The 21,246-nt window shown below is 37.5% G+C and overlaps 1 protein-coding gene across 2 annotated transcripts in view; it reads left to right on the forward strand.

Annotated features, from left to right (window-relative positions):
- Positions 1-204: 204 nt before the first annotated feature.
- The window catches only part of LOC127506131 (matrix metalloproteinase-16-like), a 67,515-nt gene continuing 46,473 nt past the window's right edge, over positions 205-21,246 (forward strand). Inside the window, exons 1-2 of one of the 2 annotated variants that reach the window (XM_051882270.1) lie at positions 205-681; positions 20,217-20,365. In XM_051882270.1, coding sequence (XP_051738230.1) covers positions 571-681; positions 20,217-20,365 — 260 coding nt within the window. In that variant the 5' untranslated portion in view covers positions 205-570. The remainder of the gene's footprint in view (positions 682-20,216; positions 20,366-21,246) is intronic. The other variant, XM_051882271.1, reaches the window with a different exon arrangement.

Consider the following 21,246-nt stretch of genomic DNA (forward strand, 5'->3'; position numbering starts at 1 on the left):
GTCTATTATTAATTTTAGTTACTGCTACTGCTACTGCTACTACTACTACTACTACTACTAAAATATGATTAATAAAATAAATATTATTATTATTAATAATAAATATTAGCAGTACACTACAGTAGCTGTTATTTACTCCAGTTTGGTGTTGGGTTTCTGATCTAGGATTCCGTGACGTTGCTCTCCGTGGGTTCTCCGCTGAGGTGGGATTCAGAGCGGAGCTCAGCGCGCATGCTCAGAAGGGAGAGGTATGGTTGAAAACTCGCAGTCCATCGCGCTGAGCAGAAGAGGAGCAGCACAACTAAATGTGACTTATCTGAGCATCATCATCACATCTGCGCCTCCGGGGGAGAACAAAGACGAGACGAACTCTAAAGGAGCAAACAACGCGACCCGAGCCTCCCGGAGTGATATGATATTATTATTATTATATCTCTCGACGTGACGACTGTTTGTCTGCCTCTAATGTTTCCAACCCACTGAGACCAGAGGGATTTATTCCTTCTTTTGTTCTTTGCTTTTTTATTGACTATTAATAAAAGCAGCCAAAACGAATAAATACGGGTCATTATGGTTTTGTTAACACTGAATAATAGAAGAGGGTTGAATTGCTTGTGCGCGCAGTTCTTGCTGTGGATTTTATGTGCTGTGGACGGTGAGGAGCAGCAATTCAGTGTGGAGGTAAGAGATCCACAAGAGGAGATGATGCTGATGTCCTTCACATCTCTATGTACATAACAAACCCTGCGCTGGATTGAATATTTTGCATGAGAACTACTATGCAATTTAGCAGTTCAAGCTTTGCACGTTAATCTCCCCATAACACATCAATTCAAAGTTTATTAAAATGACAACAACACTAGTCGACAGTACGCAGCAGGAATGGATTATCTTGTTATTTCTGAGACTTGTTGGTGAATGTTTCCTATAATAGATGACTACAAGACCGAAGCAACTTAATTTAAACATATTAATGAAATCAGTATGTTAAAATATGCTAATATATAATGAGGAGTCTAAATTAGTGTGCATGTTACAGTAAGTTGTGAAGCAAATACACTTTTGTAATGCATTAGATTTACACATGACATGCATAACTTATATTCTGTTGCTACTTCAATCTACAGCTAATTTATTCAGAAACATAGTGAAGTGCTTGTTTAGTTGCACCTCTTGACTTATTGTGTGGCACACTTCCATAATTCCAGTCCTGAAGCTTGTTTATTCTCTTTTTCTGCTGCTCTGGACACACAAAAACACACATACATTGAGGTTTGTTCTATTGCCACAATCTGATTCACGAAAGGGCGGAATAAATCAACTCGACATGACTTGATATCCGGCCAGTAACCAAAAGAAGTCAACCTGTCATTACAGCCTAAATATTGTAACGGTAAACATGCTGTTACAGTTCAACTTTTCACTTTTATTAGAAATGCAGCAAAGAAAGCTTTCGCCTTTGAAACGTGCCAACATTATAAAAGTCCGCTGTGAATTTACAGTCGGTCAGAAGTTATGTTCAAATGAGACAGCTGTTTGTGTTGTTTGGAATAGTGAAGTGTGTTCAGGGCAAAGTTTTTCTCCATAGCTTATAATGACTCAAGCGCTGGATGGTGTTGCAGAGGCAGACCGCCTGTTTATGAGCTTGACAGTTGTGTCAGATGCCCTTTATGTCTTTAAGGAGCCTAAAATCTGTGGTAAAGCAAACAATGGCTTGAGACGCCTTAGATTTTCATCCCTGACAACTGTTATTCTTTCTGTCTCTCGGAAGATTGCTATTTTAGACCCTTTGAGATTAGAGGGTTTCTCAGGACAGTAGCAATTCTGTAACATTTTACAGTTCTGTGTACTTTGAAGTCTCCAGTCAGCATGTATTTAAGCATACCATCATATGAATTAGTATTTTGAGATAACTAAATGAGAAATCAAATCAACTCCGTACAAAGTTCTTTACTGGATTGACTTTGATTTCTTCTTTATTGATTCCTTCTTTAATGGCATCTGTGGTTCCATGAAGAACATTTAACATCCATGGAACCTTTCAAATGCGCAAAAGGATCTTAAAAATAAAGGAGGTTTTCACAGCGATGCCATAGAAGAACCACTTTTTGGTTTCCCAAAGAACCTTTCAGTGAACAGTTCCTAGAAGAACCATTTAAGAACCTTTTGTGAAGTGTAAAAATTCCATGGATGTTAAAGGTTCTTCATGGAACCATTGATGCCAGTAAAGAATCTTTTATTTTTTAAAGTGTAAAAGTGTTCTTCAGATTCAAACTAAGAAATGGTTCTTTTAAGAACTGTTCCCTCAAAGTTGTATTGTAGTACTCGAGACCTGTCTTGGTCTTAAAACGGGTCTTAAGACCATTTTTTGAAGGTCTTGTCTTGATCTCGACCGAATTTGGTCTCGGTCTTGTCTTGGTCTCAGACTAAAAGGACTCAGGATTTTATTTCAAGACCAGTCAAGACCACAACTGCGGGGATATCGCTAAATTGCCATTGCATTGTCTTTGTTAACATCATTAATTTGATTGGATGTAAAACCTCCTGCTTCAAATGCAATCAATAACTTATTTCTAATTTCATTTATTTTGTGCCGGGACAGAAATCAACAAGGGATTGCGTCAAAAATGTCACCAAAATTAATACAAATGCCCACAAAATTCAAGATACAACTGCAAAAAAGTACTTGTATAAGATTTTGATATTTATATTATAACATATGATATAATTAAGCAATATCACAAGAAAGAGGGCTGTTTTCACAAATATAAGCACAATTGCAAACGTGATATTGATTCTTTACAAATGTTCAATAAACAAAATTTTATTTTTAAAACATTAATCTCAACATTATTTATGCATTTGTAATTGTGAGGAGTGCTAGGTCTTGGTCTTGACTCGGCCTCGACTTGCCTTGGTCTTGGTCTCAACCCCCCAAAGTCTTGGTCTTGTCTTGGTCTCGGTTTAGGTGGTCTTGACTACAACACTACCTCAAAGGTTCTTTTTGGGAACCCAAATGGTTCTCATATGGCATCATTGAAAATGACAAAAAAGAAACCTTTATTTCTGAAAGAGAGTAAGGGATAGTTCACTCAAAAATCATTTACTAACCCTCAAACACACCCCAAATCTGCAGAAAATGTCTCATACAATGAAAGTCAATGGGTTCCAATGTTGTTTGGACCCCAACATTCTTCAAAATATATTCTTTTGCATTCTGCAGAGTTTGGAATGACATTAGGTTGAGTAAATAGGGGCTTTCACACTGGAGGAACCTTTTCATAGTTCCTAGAACTATTGGCTGAAGTACCCGGATTTTGCGGTGTTCGCACCGCAGGAACTAGGAACGATTTTAGTTCTAGGAGCTCCTTTTGGGGGAAATAAATTAGCTCTGAACCAGCACTATAGGAACTATCGGTGACATGAATGTACGTTGATTGGTCGACCGCATGTCAAACACCGGCACCCGGCACTTTTAAAAAGCCGTGTAAACATATTTACTTCACAAACAAGGAAAACAGTGATAACAGCATTTGCCGGTTTTCTGCATTGTTGTGTTCTTTTCTCCACCTCGATACTGAAAGTTGTCATAGGAGATTTCATCTCTTAGCCCCACTTTTTGCTCTTTCAGTTACGTAAATTATGCGTTTACATTCCATCTCCCTTATCACAAAACCAGCGATACACAACAAACACAGCTCAGATCACGGCGTCTTCCATCCATCGGTTTTTAGCGTTTGTAAATGCCGTGCGTAATGACACTGCTGTCGGACGCTTCACATTTCCTATTCCCGGTGCGAATGCAACCAGGTACATGGCCCGGGGGAGAAATTAGTTCTCGGGGAACTATCCTAGTGGCTAGTTCCTAGAACTGAGTTCCTAGAACTATTCGTTGCAAAAGCCCCTAATGATGACAGAGCTTTCATTTTAAGGTGAACTGTCTCTTTAAGAAAGCATTGTGTGATTCAAACAAACATTGAATCTGCCAGGGTAAAAAAAAACATAGAACAGACAGACAGAATGCATTTTCCACTTGTCTGATGTTATAAACGGACACTGATGTAAAAACATTGAAGTTTATTGGCGCGGTTTGGCTTGTATGCTCTGCTGGTGTGGCAGTGGCAGAGGTTTATATTGGTAGCTTCCCGAGCACACACACAAATACAGTGGCTTTTAGAGGGATAAGATGTGTTTCTGTCTTTCTAAATGACAGATCTGTGCGTTAGCCAGAGTTTAACCTAAATCTGTCCAGGTTTTGATGGCAGAGCATCGGTCGGCTGACATTATGACCGTCTCTGTGGGACTGAGGTCAGGAGCTGATTGGTCACTGGGCCACAGCATCATCTCAGTTTCCTGCCTGCTTGTATTCCACATGATTAACACTGTTTTACCAGACACATTTAACTAGTTTTATTGTGTTATGGTTCAATATCTATTCAAATGTACGATGTACACACTCCCAGTACAGTAGAAAAGGTCTCTCTCTCTCTCTCTTGCTTGCTCACTTTCGGTCTGTGTGTGTTTTGGAGAGAGACATTATTAATAGTGTGACAGACAGACAAAAGAGGGATTTAACTAGTGTGCGGCAAAGGCATTGAGGTGTGTTATAAAAGAAACCATTGACAAACTATTTGGTCTTTCAGAAAGCCAAATTATTAAGAGCTGACAATGGACATGTAATCTTTTCTTGGCTGTTCTCGCTCTCTCCATACGTATTGCTCTCTGGAGGTCTTTACAATGCTTTCAGTTAAAGAATGGCCTCCCAGAACCAGCCGAGAAGTTATCTCCCGGGGACACAACTGATTTATTTTTTAATTAAAAAGAAAGATTTATTAAATGGAAAAAGTTGTATTAATATAAATCGTTTGGATTATGGGGGCGTTATTTCATTCATTGTATAGATTTATGTCATCATGTGTCTTACGAAAATGCTGTAAAATAGCGCCAGAGCTGTCATTCTACAAAAAGTGACGCTGTGAACAAATAAAGCTCTGTCACACCTCTACAACAAAGCCGTATTCTCTGCAGAATGACATGTTTGGATGATGTTTGTCACTTCGTATAACATGATGTGTGTGTGAATAGAGTTCAGATAGAGTTCAGCCTCTGCCTTTCTATTGCAGTGTCTTTCATTTTGCTAAAGTTACGTTAAAAAAAGAGCGAATGTTATTTCTGCTGCCATGGTCACAGTGATTCACCCCAGAATACACTTGCATATGCACTGGATGTATAGGGTTGGGTGATATTTTTCAGCCTCTTGGTGATTTTCTATATATATATAGAAATAAAACGGTTAGTTCCTGTCCTTGATTCTGATTGGTCAATAGCTGTGTTTTATTCATGATAAAACACGGCTATGACCGCTTCACCCAACGGTTCTGTGTATCACTACACAACACCCTTAGCAACCACTCTTAGCAACGTAAACTGTATGTTCTCAATTGATATTGTTCATTGAAGCTTACTGTATTATGTAGAGTGTAGTGAGAAAGAGATTGAGTGAATGAGTTTATTACCTGCATTCAGATTTAGCATTTTCCTTCAGGTCAGTCCTATGTTCATAATAAAAAATCTGTTTAAATGTCTGCTGTATTATCCTGTCCTTTTAACAGTTAAGGGGTTTTCCCGTGACTGACAGTGCCATTTGTCAGTTGCGTCTTGTTCCGTGTTCACAACAATTCAGTCTTTTCAATGTAAAATTCTTCGCTACTGACTGACACACTCATAAAGACAGTCTTTGCCGCCATCTAATGGCGTAATAATGTAACTTCTGTTGCTGTTCACGGTCAGGGACTATTTTTTCCGGCGGAAGGAATGCTTTAGTGAAAGTTTACTTCATGAAAGTTGCATTGATACATATTTTTGGCTTTAATATTTGTATCGTGTGGTAACTGTTTTATGAAAGCAATAAGGTACTTACATATATATAATCACAATATTTATGTATTTGCTCTGAAGTGACCCAAAAATTACCATCTTTTTGACCATAAATTGCAATATTTACCTACAAATATTTTACTGAAACATTTTAATATATGAAAAACACTAAGCTGAGACTTTTTGAGTGACAAGTTATCGCAAATGAATTACTGATTTAAACTGATTCACATAGATAAATTGAACAAACTTAAATATTTAATATATTGTCTAGTAGTAATTGTATGCCACGACACCATTTTCAACTAAAAACAGAAAACGTTTTATGTGTTTTGGCCTAAAAACACAAACTTTTGAAAACAGTGCAAGTTTTTGTAAACGATAACGTTATCGTCTCCATGTAAACTACAAAAGCGCAAATTTGTGAAAACAGTCACGTCATGCGCATGTGTGTTACGCGTTCAGTCTATAGACGCGTAGTGTTTCTTTACAAAGTGACATCGGCAACTACTGGCCTAGCATGCACAATACAGCATTTTCAGTCATTTTCGCGGATCCGTGTGAACGGGGATCATTTTGACAGTGTTGTTGTCTACAAATGGAAAACGCAAAGGAAAAACTTTTACGTTTTTAGTACATCGTTGTTGTGTAAACGTACCCTTAAACTGTTTGTCATCTCAAATATTTCATTAATATTATATATATCACCCAAACCTATTTGTACATTGGGGTTGAACAATAAAATGCGGAGACATCCATGATGTACATGTAATGACACAAATAAAACGTTGAATTAGAGTTGAATCAATTCATTTAAGTGGACAGTTTGAACTGGTTTATGTTAATCAATTCTGACATTAATTAATTTTTCATCAAAAACACTATTAAAATACACATACCTACGAGTAAGGAATGCTTGTCATGAACTTCCATCAACATGAACATTTTTGAGTGATGACACAAACAAAACATTGAATTTGAGTTGAATTCATTCATTTAAATGGACAGTTTGAATTGATACATGTAAATGAATTGAACCAATTCTAATGCTAATGATTTTTTAACTAAAACACAATTAACACTCTCATACCGACAACTAACACATCTCAGACATTTCAAAAATATTAAGAATATCACCTAGCCCTAATAGTATGCCAGTGTTTTGGGATGAATAGGTCAGATTATAGGTCTATATTTAGATAATCTGTGTATCACATTATTCAGAGCCACGCTTTGGATTTTGTCACACTCAAACAAGCCACTTGCACATATAATACACACACATACTCTCATGCTCAGCTCTCAACGCAACACACAGCTTCAAAGAGAATACACAATGCGAAACTCATCCCATAAGCCCTTTGCTTTAACTTTATATGTGTACTAGAGGCATTGAGGTTGCGTCCTGCTGAGCGGCGAGTCCGTGAGGGCCCAGCTGCCTGGGTTCAGTTCTGTCTTTCTCACTGCCCGACAGATCCGATCACAAGAACCCTTTAAATAATAGAGCCATTTGACTTGGTCGGTTTTGTTCCAGAGTGCAACATTAAAGTCTCTTTTGATGGCTCATGAATGAACAGAAGCTCAAATGTTTATTAGATCGTCCCCTTCATCCTTCCAACTGTGTGTTTATACTTTTGCGGTGTTTATGAGCGGCACTTTCTGTCTTGAGGCCTTTTGAGGACATGAATAGATTGTTGACCTTTTATTAGCTCTTATATTTGTTAACAGTTGTTGCATTTATGTGTTTGCATGTTTGCATATGCATCAATGTGTGCATGCTTTCTATTCCTACATTGTGTCATCATGTGCATTTCCAGGAAAGATCGTAGTGCTCTGTGTTTCATGTCGCATGTTGCGTTCACACATGGTCTCTCTGATGTCAGTTTGGCTCTATACGGCGAGCAGATTTTCGCTGTGGAGGGGACGACACATCCGTCTGTTTATCTGTCAGAGTCTTGTGAGAACCAAAGCGCACCAGTACAACCCAAACACAGTCGCAAACCTAACGCGTGGTTCTGTCTGTATGCAATGCCTATTTCTAGCTTTCTTACTCCCCGGACGTTATTTTCTTTCTTTTCTGTCTCACTCATGCCGTCTCTTGCTGTTTTCCTTGGCGTAATGTTTGTGTGCCGAAAGAGACTGTTGCTCTTCAATCTTTAATGGCACGGGTGATTGCTGGTGTTGAACAGCCGCACATGACACTATCGGCCCTCTTGAGATGTTTGGGGTTTTCTATTGACACCGTAGGGACCTGGAAAAAATGTTCTTGCAGCTCAATCCAGTGATGACTTGATGCCAAGCTCTCTTCTACATAGCACAGACAATGACTACACTGTAAAAACTAACAGTGTGGTATTTCGACATGACTTGGCATTTGAAAATTACTTTTGTTGGTGTAACCGAAGGTAGCAGGTTAAAGGATTAGTTGACTTCAGAATTAAAATTTCCTGATAATTTACTCAGCCCCATGTCATCCAAGATGTTTATGTCTCTCTTTCTTCAGTCAAAAAGAAATTAAGGTTTATGAGGAAAACATTCCAGGATTTTTCTCCATATAGTGGAGAACGGGTTGAAGGTCCAAATTGCAGTTTCACTGCAGCTTCAAAGGGCTCTACACGATCCCAGACGAGGAATAACGGTCTTATCTAGCGAAACAATAGGTCAATTTTTTAAAAAATAAATAAAAATGTATATACTTTCTAACCACAAATGCTCATCTTGCACTAGTTCTGCGATGCACCACGCATTATAATCACATTGGAAAAGTGACTCATGACGTAGGCGGAAGTACCAAGCAAGTGTTTACAAAGCGAACATGCAAAGACTAAGTCAAACACATGCTTAGCATTTAGCACGCTAGAATGCGCCATTGCTAGTTATTCGTTTGGTAGCTAGCTAATACCCCGCTAGAAATTTTACGTTCCCAGAACATTCTCAGAACGTTCTTTTAAAGGTTGGGGGACGTTATTTAGTGGACCTTCAGGGAACATTCAGGACATTCTGGGAATGTTTATCGGACTATTATTATAGGACATTCTGTTAACTTCCGAAATGGTCTCTTTGTAAGGTTCTCGCGCGACCATAAAATAACCAAAATAGAACGTCCCCCTAATGTCATACCGGGAACGTTATTAAATGACCAACAGAGGACCATGTGGGAACGTTCTGTTAACGTCCCAAATGTCCTCTTTGTAATGTTCTCACGTGACCATAAAATAACCAAAATGGAACGTCCCCCTAAAGTCATATAAGGAACCTTGAACTGCAGCACTTTCATTACCAAAAGAGGACATTTTAGGAATGTACCTAATGTTCTGTAAAGGTTCGGTATTTCTGTCACCTTTAGAGAACTTTTAGGGAACGTTGCGCAAGGTCACGAGAACGTCGTCTTCTATGTGGGTACAACCTTATAACTCAGTCATATGACAAAATGATTGAAATTGAATGAATTAATTCTGTTAGGGAACTATTTCATGATGTTGAAATTATGTGAAGAAATTATGTTTGTTTATACATATACTCTTACGAAAATTAACCATGGTTTTATTACGAATAAAACCAAAAAAACATGGTTTTTGTAGTTATTCCATGGTAACCACGAACTAGCCATGGTTTTGCTACAAAAACTAGTTTAACTATGGTTTTGTTGTGGTTATACAAATGCCAAAAAAGCATAGTTTTACTATGACAAAAACATCGTTAATTTTCGTATATATAGGGAGAAATATGTTCTTTTAGATTTCATGAGGATCTGTTTGTCTGGAATACCCGAATGATTTACTACAAAATGTGCAGTACAACAGGAGCACACAGTGTGAAATACGGTTTTCCACAATGCACTGAACTTGACCTTCCATTTCAAGTGTGACGAATGAAATGGAAGCAAAGGCCACAATGGTAACATCTAATTCACATTTGTGACCATGGACCACAAAACCAGTCATAAGGGTCAATTTTTTTTTAAATTGAGATTTATACATCATCTGAAAGCTGAATAAATAAGCTTTCCATTGATGTATGGATTGTTAGGATAGGACAATATTTGAAAATCTGGAATCTGAGGGTGCAAAAGAATCAAAATATTTAGAAAATCGCCTTTAAGGTTGTCCAAATGAAGTCCTTAGCAATGCATATCCACTCACAAAAATACATTTTTGATATATTTACGGTAGGAAATTTACAAAATATCTTCATGGAACATGATCTTTACTTAATACCTTATGATTTTTGGCATAAAAGAAAAATCGATCATTTTGACCCTTACAATATGTATTTTTGGCTATTGCTACAAATATACCAGTGCGACTTATGACTGGTTTTGTGGTCCAGGGTCACATTTAATCAATCATTTAAAAAGTCAAAACATAAGACATTTCATACAAAATTGGATTAAAAATGCCACTCACTGATTAAACACGCAATATAATGAACAACAATTTAGCATACCACAAGATTTGTTGTCACATATACTATAAAATATTAGGCCATATACGGTACATACTGAGCAGTATGCTAGTATTCAATTCTGAACATGTAGCAACAGACACAAACCTCTCTCTGGAGGGAATGAACTGCGAATGAATGAAAATGTTTTGTTTGGAACTGGGTCGAGAGGTTAAAAGCGTGCTAGACCCGTTATAGAACCGTGGCATTCTCTGACATTTGGCCAAAACAGTCGGCAGCGGTTGATGGAGGGCATGAGACGGAGGGGGTAGCCATGGAGATCCCATGTGCGATATGACGGTTTGGTATGTGTCCGGATTAATAATTTAGTGCGTGTGAAAACGGATACCAGAGAGCGATAGCCCTTACCCACACACACTTACACTCACTTAAGCACAAGTGACGCAAGAGATCCGACGTGTCTGGTGTCACAGACAGCAGTTAAGCACCATTGTGTGAAAAGTTCCATTTTTAATATAAGCCACACTATGTGCTTAGTAGAAAAACACACATACATTTATGTATGTATAGAGGCAGCAAAACAGTTAAGGCGACTCGAATTGCATGCTGGGATGAAGGTTAAATCACGCATTAAAATGAATGAGCCTTGCAAAGCTTTCCAAACGCCTATAATCAAGTCTAATAATCTGGAAAAGCAACTAGCTTCACTAGGAATTGATAAAATAGTGACTGTTTTCACACAGGTTTCCTCAAACACTCCTCTTGTCTGCCATTGGTCACAATCCCACCCCAAACTCACCCCAATGGTTGAGCCAATGCTGCTGTTGCCGGGCTGGTCGGGGTGCTCAAACAAACAATATTTTGAAAGCGCCACAGAGCCAAACGTATACGATTTTTAACCTCTAAAGATGAACAAAGGATCTCAGGATGGAATCAGAAGTATTTCTGACTACCCAAACAACAGTCACTTATTTATCTGTAATCTATATTCCATCTGTACATGTTGCCATGGTCACATCCTCTCTCTGAGGATGTCTCATTGCTAATGAAGCGTTAGAACGGCCTTTAGGGTTCAGCTTTGATGTTTCTATGAGGCTAATTAGGCCTTGTTTGGCTTATTAGCTAGTGATCCATGAAACGCATCAGCTCTGAAAGTTCACTGGCGTGGTTCAGCAATCAGAGTGGAGTCAGGTCCACTCTGGCCTAAATCATATCATGTGTGAAGTTGGTTGACCTTTAGGAGTTCAACAATAGCTATGTTCCTGTGTTGTTATTGTTAATTTAAACGATTATCATTTATATCATTATTTTAGCTGAAATAAAACAAAATATAAATACACAAATTGATGGCTAAAAGTATAAAATAACAAATTGTACACAATCACAATAACATGATGATTAGTCACATGGCATTTACAGCTCAGGTGATTGGCTCAAAAAAAGTGCCTATGAGATATAGATATGGAAGCTTGTTTCCGCTACTGAATAAAAAATAAAAAAGGTAATTGCGACTTTTTATCTCACAGTTGACTATATGCAAGGTTACTTCCTGGTTGTCGTTAAGCCAGCTTGGGCATTTCCAGTGAACTGTTAGCTAATCATTCTGTACTCGTTGTACATTGACACAAAACCATCAGTGGTTGACTTTTTAATGTTGTATTCATATTTGAATGCAGTTATCACATTTACCTAATTTTCCAATAAACCAGTTTTATTGATTGCAATAAAGATGAAGCTATTTGGACCGTTTAAGAAATGCTGTGTCTGTAATTAGACACACACACAAATTTTTTTCCAGCACTTCAAATGTTATTTTTTAATGTGATGACCACAAACATTTTGTTCATCCTTCTGAGATTGTCCCCATTTGTAAAACCAAACATTTCAAAATGTAGGAAATCCAACATTTGATAGAAAACAATAAAAAAGACATTAATTACCACTGTAACCAGCAGGTGGCGGCAGAGTAGCATTTATTTGCATATATTAGCCATTTCCTGTAATAGTTTTTCACTTAGTTTCGCCTTGAAATAAAAATTAAACATTATAAAATGACTAGGTTTAAAAATACATTTTGTCAATGTGAAGTATGAAGTACTCACAAAATCTCATGAAAAACAATAACTTTTCTTGTGAATGAATTACACAGAAAGTGAGCACCGCGCTTTCCCTTTGAAGATGTCAGTCAGTGCAGCGCAAGCTCAATGATTTTGGCACACTTGTGAAAACTCACATTTTATTCAATGCATCTAACTGAAGTGCACAATAAATATTTAATTTTTGACGCTTTTTTTCACACGAAAGTGTGAAAGTGATGGTCGAATTGAGGAGGAACACTGAGGTACGTCTTTATTTATTTATTTATTTATGTCGTTTTACGTTTGAATGACTAAATTAATGCTATTCCTGACTGTTTAAGTGACTATATTCTGATTATAAACTAAGTATTACACTATTGATGCTCAACACACCAGCAAGTGACATTTCACCGGAAGTTTTCCAGCTGGCTTATATTATTGCAGAAGTTATAAAGAACGCTCCATGCATATAGTCAATTCTGACTTTTTCTCAAGCAATTGCGAGTTTACGTTTTGCAATTCTGACTTTTTTCTCAGAATTGCGTGATATAAACTTGCAATTTGAGTTATATAGGCCTAGTCAGAATTGCGATATATAAAGTCGCAATTGCGTGTTATAAAGTCAGAATTGCGTCATATAAACTCGCAATTGTGAGTTATAAAGTCAGAATTGAGTTATATAAAGTTGGAATTGCGTGTTATAAAGTCAGAATTGCGTTATAAAGTCGCAATTGCGTATTATAATAATAATTGCGAGATATAAATTCTGAGAAAAATACTTTTTTTCTCAAAATTGCGAGATATAAACTTTTTTTCTCGCAATTCCGACTTCTTTTCTTTCAATTGTGAGATATAAACTCGCAGTTTTGAGGAGAAAAAAGTCAGTCTTTCCCCCCGAATTTATATCCGGCAATTCTGAGGAAAAATGTCAGAATTGCGAGATGTAAACTCACAATTGTGAGAAAAAAAGTCAGAATTTTGAGATTATTAGTCACAATTATCTTTTAAATTGTTTTATTTCATGGCGGAAACAAGTTTCCGTACATACAAATCTGACGGCAAACGGTTCACATACTTCCAGAAAGTCCAGCAATAGCAGAGTAACTGTCATTGAGATGAATGGAAAGTCTTTCTCATTGACTAGTTTGCTATTCCAAACACAGCCATAATCATACATGACTGACATGAACACTGATGGGTTACGAGAAAAAAAAGAAGAAGAAAAAAAAAAACATTTAAAATAAACTGAGAACAACAGTTTCCAGCAAAAATAATAAACAGGGAATAAATGGGTTGGAAGATTTAATGGTATAGGTTAACGATCTGGGCTAATAACTGAAAGTTTGTAGGATTAAACCCCAAATTTGTCTTTCAGCAAGACACAAGCTTTAGTAGAAAATGTACAGTAAGGTGCTTTTGACAACAGCATCTGCCAACTAAATGAATGTCAATCTCACCAAAATATAGGATACCTGTAGGCCCAAAGCTCCTTGTTATTTGGCACAAAGTCCACATCCAAAGAGCCAACGTATCTTATGTCCTTGTTGTGGTTTTTAATGGCTCAAATCTTCTTGAAGCTGCACCAAATGTGCTAAGTTGTTCCAAATCCAAAACCACCTCAGAACACTCTCTCTCCCTCTAGAGGTCCCCTGGGGTAACAGTCCTCACAAAACCTCCTCCTGTCTTAAAGACACAGTAACTTAAAATAAATATGGCCAAATGCATAAGTCATACACCTTACCATATCACTGAATAATCTATAGCTGATCATTTCTCTACTAAAATAACATGAATATATCTGTCTTTACTGTATTAAATGTGTTTCTGCTCTGATATGAAGTGATTGGCAGAGAGGTGTAAGAAAACATTGACCTGCTGTGTGGAGCTCAGCTGTCTATCATGAGCAGATAAAAGAGGGCATATATCACAGGAAAACTGAAAGAATAAATCAGTTTAGACCAGTGAAGGATGAACCCTAAGAGCCAAACAAACATCTTGAATAATCCTTCTCTTTACCTTCATTCCTCCTGTGTTTCTTTTCCCTCACTAATTATATGACAAAGCAAATGCATAGTATGTGAATGTTTGAATGCCAGCTAGCATGCTATAAATCTTATATTCATTCAAGAGTGTGGTGTAGTACATTTTAGGACAAATCACATGATTTCGATATCGATAAATAAACCTTTTAAAACTTATTTTTCTCTAAACTTGTCTGTGGCCAGTTTGAAAACTCCTGCCCTATAGTAGACCACATAGGTCGGGAACATAAAGTCAACCAAAGACTATAGATATAGAAAGCTGGTTCACTGCTATTAGTTATGAATGGGAGAAACTGCAACGCGCAAAATGGTGGAATACGTTGCGCTTTCTAAGTAAAAGAGCCAATCGCTGATTGGTAAAGTCATTGCGTCACTGCAGCTGCCGTTAAAAGCTCCGGTTCCTGAGACTCGCACTTAGGACTACACATGTGCATTCCCAGACAGCAACATAGTGTGGCCCAGAACCGGCCCACATCTGGTACATGTGGATTACACACGGACCAGATGTGGGCCGGATCTGGGCCGACACTATGTTGCTGTCAAGATTGGCATCATCTAGCCTAAAAAATAAGCTTTTTAACGTTATTTGAGCGTAAGAAAAAACATTTATGGGACAGTTCATGTCAGATTTTCTTGCTGACTTGAAATATGTTATTTAATTGTGAATTCAGCAAGCAGTTTTTGAGATGTCAGAATTCCCCCATTCAAATAGATAGGTCTTGGTCTTGGATGCCCGAAATAGCTGCCCGGAGGCATTGCAAATATGGCCGCAGAGTAAACAGATTTTCCTTGAAAGGGACTTTAATGTCAGCCCAAATTAGCTATTTAGCCATTGTTTAAATGTGAAGTTTGTAATTTATGCTCCACTTCTGGCAACAGAATTGCACAAGTAATGATTTCAAACAAGTTTCCATTGGTTTGGACAAACAAATAATCCCACAACACTGGTTAAGCCAATGTTGTTATACCTAAACCAGTCAAGCCTTTCAAACAAACAGATTGCAATTCCGGTTGGTGCCAGAAATGGCACACTTCACTTTTAAGGTTACTGGTGCAAATAATACAGCCTTGCCAATACTTAACGCAATAATGCCCCATACCTCCCACAGATTAAATTGAGGTTCACTGTGTTTATTTATACTCGTGGTTTTTGCCAGGATTTGAGGTCTTTTGCAACCTTTGGGGTTTGTTTGAGGTTTTGAAACAAAGCCTGAAAATAGTTTGTCATTCTTTTTTCTGGAAAAATGTCCCTCAGCACGCTAAACAAATAGAGGAATGTGAAGTGTTGGGGTAGACGCTGGGCAGCAATAGCTGTGTTGCGTTGTGCAATCAAATAATAGCACCTCTGCACAATGCCACCCACGAAAACGTGATACATTTGCTGCTCTGGTTTTGTTTCCTCAGTCACTTCAGGTCTGTGCATTATGCAACACCTCATCACATATGTGTCTGTGAACCTGAACTACCATAGATCCCCATGGATCCCGATCCAACATCAAATTAGGTTATGATTTTTATTCATGAAGTCAGACTTTCAGTGCCAAATGCCTGTGCCAGGTAAAAGCATGATTCCTGTGCAGGGGAAAACATCTGAAGATAACAGATCACTGTTTAGCTAACAGCATGCTGTGAGTGAATGCAAATACAGGATATATTAGCAGAGTGTTACACTTTCCTGGCCAGACATGCCATCAGCCAGGGGTGAAGGTCAACCAGTAGGCAGAGGGAATTATGTGAGGAAATTCTGAATGTGATCGTCTAGTTGGCCGGTCTCTATGTGTTTTACTGTACATATTTTAGCTGACCCCTAGATCATATCTAGAGGAACATTTAAATGCTTAGATGTTGCTCTTTCATATCTCAGTAGATCTAATGGAATTCTCCATTCAAGTATCAACATTGTCAGATGTTTCTACTAAAATTTCTTTGTAGAGAGAAAAAACAGAAACAAATGAGACAGTTGCTGACATTCAGTAAGATTAAACTTGAAATTTGATGAGAAATGTTTGCGTTTATATTGAAATAGTTCTGATTGCAGACTTAAATCTGAGCACAGTTTGAGACATTGTTGAGATCTTTTCTGAAACTCTAAACACATTTACTAGGGTGAATGTTGTTATTGTTAACTAAAACTAAGATTATTTAAAAAAAAAAATGTTTTCAGTAATTGAAATAAAACTGATATAAAATATAAATATTAGATCACAAACCTTAATAAAAATTACAAATATTGCCTTGGCAGCTAACTTGAATTAAATAAGTTGAAGTACCAAAATTACTAAAACCGAAATAAAAATGATTTAAAGCTATACAGAAATATTTTTTAAAAAATAATAAAAATGACAAAATCACATTAAAAAGTACCAAAACTTAAAGGGTTAGTTCACCAAAAAATGAAAATTCTGTCATTAATTACTCATCCTCATGTCGTTCCACACCCGTAAGACCTTCGTTCATCTTCGGAACACAAATTAAGATATTTTTCATAAAATCCGATGGCTCAGTGAGGCCTCCATTGACAGCAAGATAATTAACACTTTCAGATGCCCAGAAAAGTACTAAAAACATATTTAAAACAGTTCATGTGAGTACAGTGGTTCTACCTTAATATCATAAAGTGACGAGAATATTTTTTGCGTGCCAAAAAAACAAAATAACGACTTTTCAACAATATCTTGTGATGGTCGATTTCAAAACACTGCTTCAAATCTTTTGTTTCAAATCAGTGGTTCAGAGCGCCAGAGTCACATGATTTCAGCAGTTTGACACGTGATTCAAAACAAAAGATTCGTAAAGCTTCGAAGCAGTGTTTTGAAATCGTTCATATAAATGAACGATTCATCTGTTCATCATATAAAGCGATCGAGTCTCTTCAGAAAATTTGGACTAAACCGCTCAATTCATTCATTTGGATTAGTTTTATGATCTCTTTATGAACTTTTTAAAGCGTCAAAATGATAGTCATGTAGCTGTCAATGGAGGGAAAGCCCTCAGATTTCATCTTACAGTTAAAAGTCTTTCATTAAGGTAGAGCTAATAGGGTAGGGTTATTGGTTGGGGCTGGATGCGCAATCATTAGCAATCGCCACCTTAACTTCCAGTCTGATGCTGCTGGCCTGGCGCTGCCGTCCTCAGACTGCTGTGACATGTGGTTCTGCAGTTCTGCAGTCACCTGACTGATTTAGTCGTTGATAGTGTTGCCACAGAAACGCATAATTCCCAGTCTGTGGAAGTGAACAGCTCCGAATAGAACGTCACGTGCTGTCATCTCGACATGGTGTGAACGCAGCATAACACACCACAGCTAATTATCCTTGTGATGCATAACACATAAAACATCTTAAGTGAATCAAGTCCTCTGATTGCTGAGTGTGTAATGAAGATATATTCATGTGATCTGATATATATTAAGCTTTCTGTCATGTACCTCACAGAACAACCTGAATTTGTTCTTTATTCTTACTTGGGCTTGATGAATTCTTAACATTCCTGGTAAATAACATAAAAAAACCTGTGTGGTGATGTGTTGAAGGACGTTTATGCATGCCTTAAACAACATTCAGCACTTTAAAGTATAAGTACATACTTGTGTATTAAATTCCTTAACATGATTTACCTACAGTAAGTAGATCGTGCTCGTGGATCGATTTCCTTGTTGACGTTCGTTTCAACCTATCAAACCTAATGGTTAGGGCTGTCATTCCCAATGATTTTAGGGGTGGTTTGGCTTATGATTGTTTGCTAGGAAAGTTATTCCATTACAAACAAACAATGTTGATCCAGGAACATGTTGTACTTGGGTAAATCGTGTTATGCGCTTTAATTTAGTATGTCATCAAATTAAGTTTGCCGGCTGCAGGACCTTTAAAAAACAACTACAATGGTGAATCTCTCATAGAAATGTCTAGATCATATTTCACCCCAAAATTAAAAGAAAAAAATGTGAAATTTTATTTAGCGTATGAAAATAATACTTTGCATATTTTGCATAAATATCATCCTCAATACAGTAATGCAAAAGAAATATCATTCTCATTACTGAAAGTGATCCACAATGGAAAAATCTGCTTTATTTTCTTTATGCAAATATAATTAGATGTCCTAGCACAGAAGGGAACTCAGCTGTATTTTATCAGTTCAAGATATAAGATATATATAAATATGAATATAACCCAGTTATATCTTTGCATGTTGGCTACAATGACTAATTTAACAGTTTTTCGTCCATCACTGACAATCGCTGTCACCGTTACTGACAATCGTCATTTTGGCTGCGTGAGATTCTCTAGCTTTGTTGTTGTTGAGCAACCAAAGTGCGAGCTGTTAAAGCTCCGCCCTCTTCTGGAGCAGCAGCTCATTTGCATTTAAAGGGACACACACAAAAACGATGTGTTTTTGCTCACACGCAAATAGGGGCAAATTTGACAAGCTATAATAAAATATCTGTTAGTTATTTTGAGCTGAACACATTCTGGGGACACCAGAGACTTATATTACCTCTTGTGAAAAGGGGCATAATAGGTCCCCTTTAATACTTTTATATCCTAACAATATCGGTTTTACAAACCAATAAAAATCAATCAAAATTCAGCAGTTGAAATTTGACACCAAAACAGCTGTACCTACAGGATGTATTAATTCGAGTGTGATCATTTTGATCCTGTTCTCCACATGCGCTTGGACTTGAATAACTGTAGCTTTTATATTCTCATGGTTTTGAGGTGAAATATGACTTTCTTGACAGTTTTTATAAGACTCACACCCCAATATCTTTTTAAGGGCCGGGTGACCTTAATGTACAGTAGTAATTAACCTCTCTTTTGTGCATATGTGTGTTTATATAGTGGACTTCTCTTTAACACAGCCAAAGTGACTTTAGTGAAGGGCACATTAGGACAGGGCTGTTCTTATATCTAGAGGAGATATCTGAGCAGAACTGGGTGATGATTCCCACACACACACATGTTGGTTTTCCATGTTTTATGGGGACTTTCCATAGACTTAATGATTTTTATACTGTACAAACTGTCTATCCCCTAACCCTACCCCTAAACACAACCCTCACAGAAATCTTTCTGCATTTTTACATTTTCAAAAAATATAATTTAGTGTGATTTATAAGCCTCATGGGGACCAGAAAAATGTCCCCACAAGGTCAAAAATGACTTGTATTACTGACATTTGGTCCCCACAATGTAGGGTTTACCAGGACCACACGCACACACACGCACACACATACTCACAGTGTCATGATGAGTGTTGTAGAGTTGTGATGCATTTGGCTGTTGGCTGAAGGCAGCAGATGGGTCAGCAGAGGATCCGTGTAAGCACTTCCTACTGCTTCTCTCCGGCATTAATGAGAAAACCACTTCAAAAACAAACTCAACGTTCTTTTTAATCTGCTAATGGCAGTAACGGTAGCAGCGGCCATGTTTCTACAGAAAACTCTGTCAGTATGAGTTAGCTCAGCTATGCTAAGATAATATAATTCTGGATTATGCATAGAATTTTAACTGGGTATATTAGTTGTTTTTCTCTTCCTTTCATATGCATTCACAAACAGCTGTCAGAATGAGTTATTTTAGCTATCCTAAGAAAAAATAATAATTATATTCAATTATATAATTATATTATATTAGCCAATTGTTTACATTGCCAATGTGTTTTCAGTTTAGTTGCGTACAAATAAATATAGTCTTTCTTATTAAACATTCTTATTATATGCAATTCTGATTGGTTGATTATGGAATTTTGCTATGAAATCTTTATTGAAGTAATGTGAAATGATTAAACAAAAGTCTCTCTCTTTTTTAAGGCTTGGCTGCAGAGGTATGGCTACCTCCCTCCCACAGACCCCAGAATGTCCGTCCTGCGGTCAGAACAGACCATGCAGTCTGCTATCGCTGCCATGCAGCGTCTTTACGGCCTTAATGTCACCAGTGAACTGGATAAGAACACCATAGAGTGAGTAGCTTTTACACTCTCACTAGCTCCCATATTGACTGATTCTGGGTCAGAAGTTTAAGATGGTGTTGTTCTTCTCAGAGACTCTTTAACATTGCTGACTGTGTTTACATGCACAACAAATTACCATAAGTGTCCTTAAAGGGATAGTTCACCCAAAAATGAAAATGATCCCATGATTTACTCACCCTCAACCCATCCTAGGTGTATATGACTATCTTCTTTCAGACGGACACAATTGGAGTTACATTAAAAAATATCCTGGCTCTTCCATGATGGTAGTGAATGGGGGGTGAGATTTTGAAGCCCAAAAAAGTGCATCTTTCCATCATAAAAGTAATCCATACGGCTCCATACGGCTCCATACGGGTTAATAAAGGCTTTCTGAAGCAAAGCAATGGGATTTTGTAAGAAAAATATCCATATTTAAAACTATAATAACTGGCTTTCGGCAACGGCCGTATGCAAGTCGAGTTCCGGCGGAAGAGTGACTTCTGACCCGACGTGTGACGTAGGATGTAGGAGTAATATAAGTTTAGGTGAGAGTAGACACCTCTCACCGGTCAAACAAATAGGGCTGGGCAACAAACTCAAGCTCTTCTTTTCTTATATCGAAATCCTCCGACATTTCTCTTTAAAAATACTCATTTTAGACTTCTAATTCGTGACCATAGTTTTGTTTTGCTCTATCCTCTGCGCTTCCGCGTTTGTCAGTACATCATGCGTCGGGTCTCGAGTTCACTCTTCCACTGGAACTAGGATGGCTTGAGGGTGAGTAAATCATGGGATAATTTTCTTTTTTGGTGAACTATTTATCCCTTTGAGGTGATTGACCCTGTTGAAAAGACCAATAAAGATGGATGCCAGTTTGGTTCCCCATC

Source organism: Ctenopharyngodon idella, chromosome 23 (genome assembly GCF_019924925.1).
Source record: "Ctenopharyngodon idella isolate HZGC_01 chromosome 23, HZGC01, whole genome shotgun sequence".
Classification (NCBI taxonomy): Eukaryota; Metazoa; Chordata; class Actinopteri; order Cypriniformes; family Xenocyprididae; genus Ctenopharyngodon; species Ctenopharyngodon idella.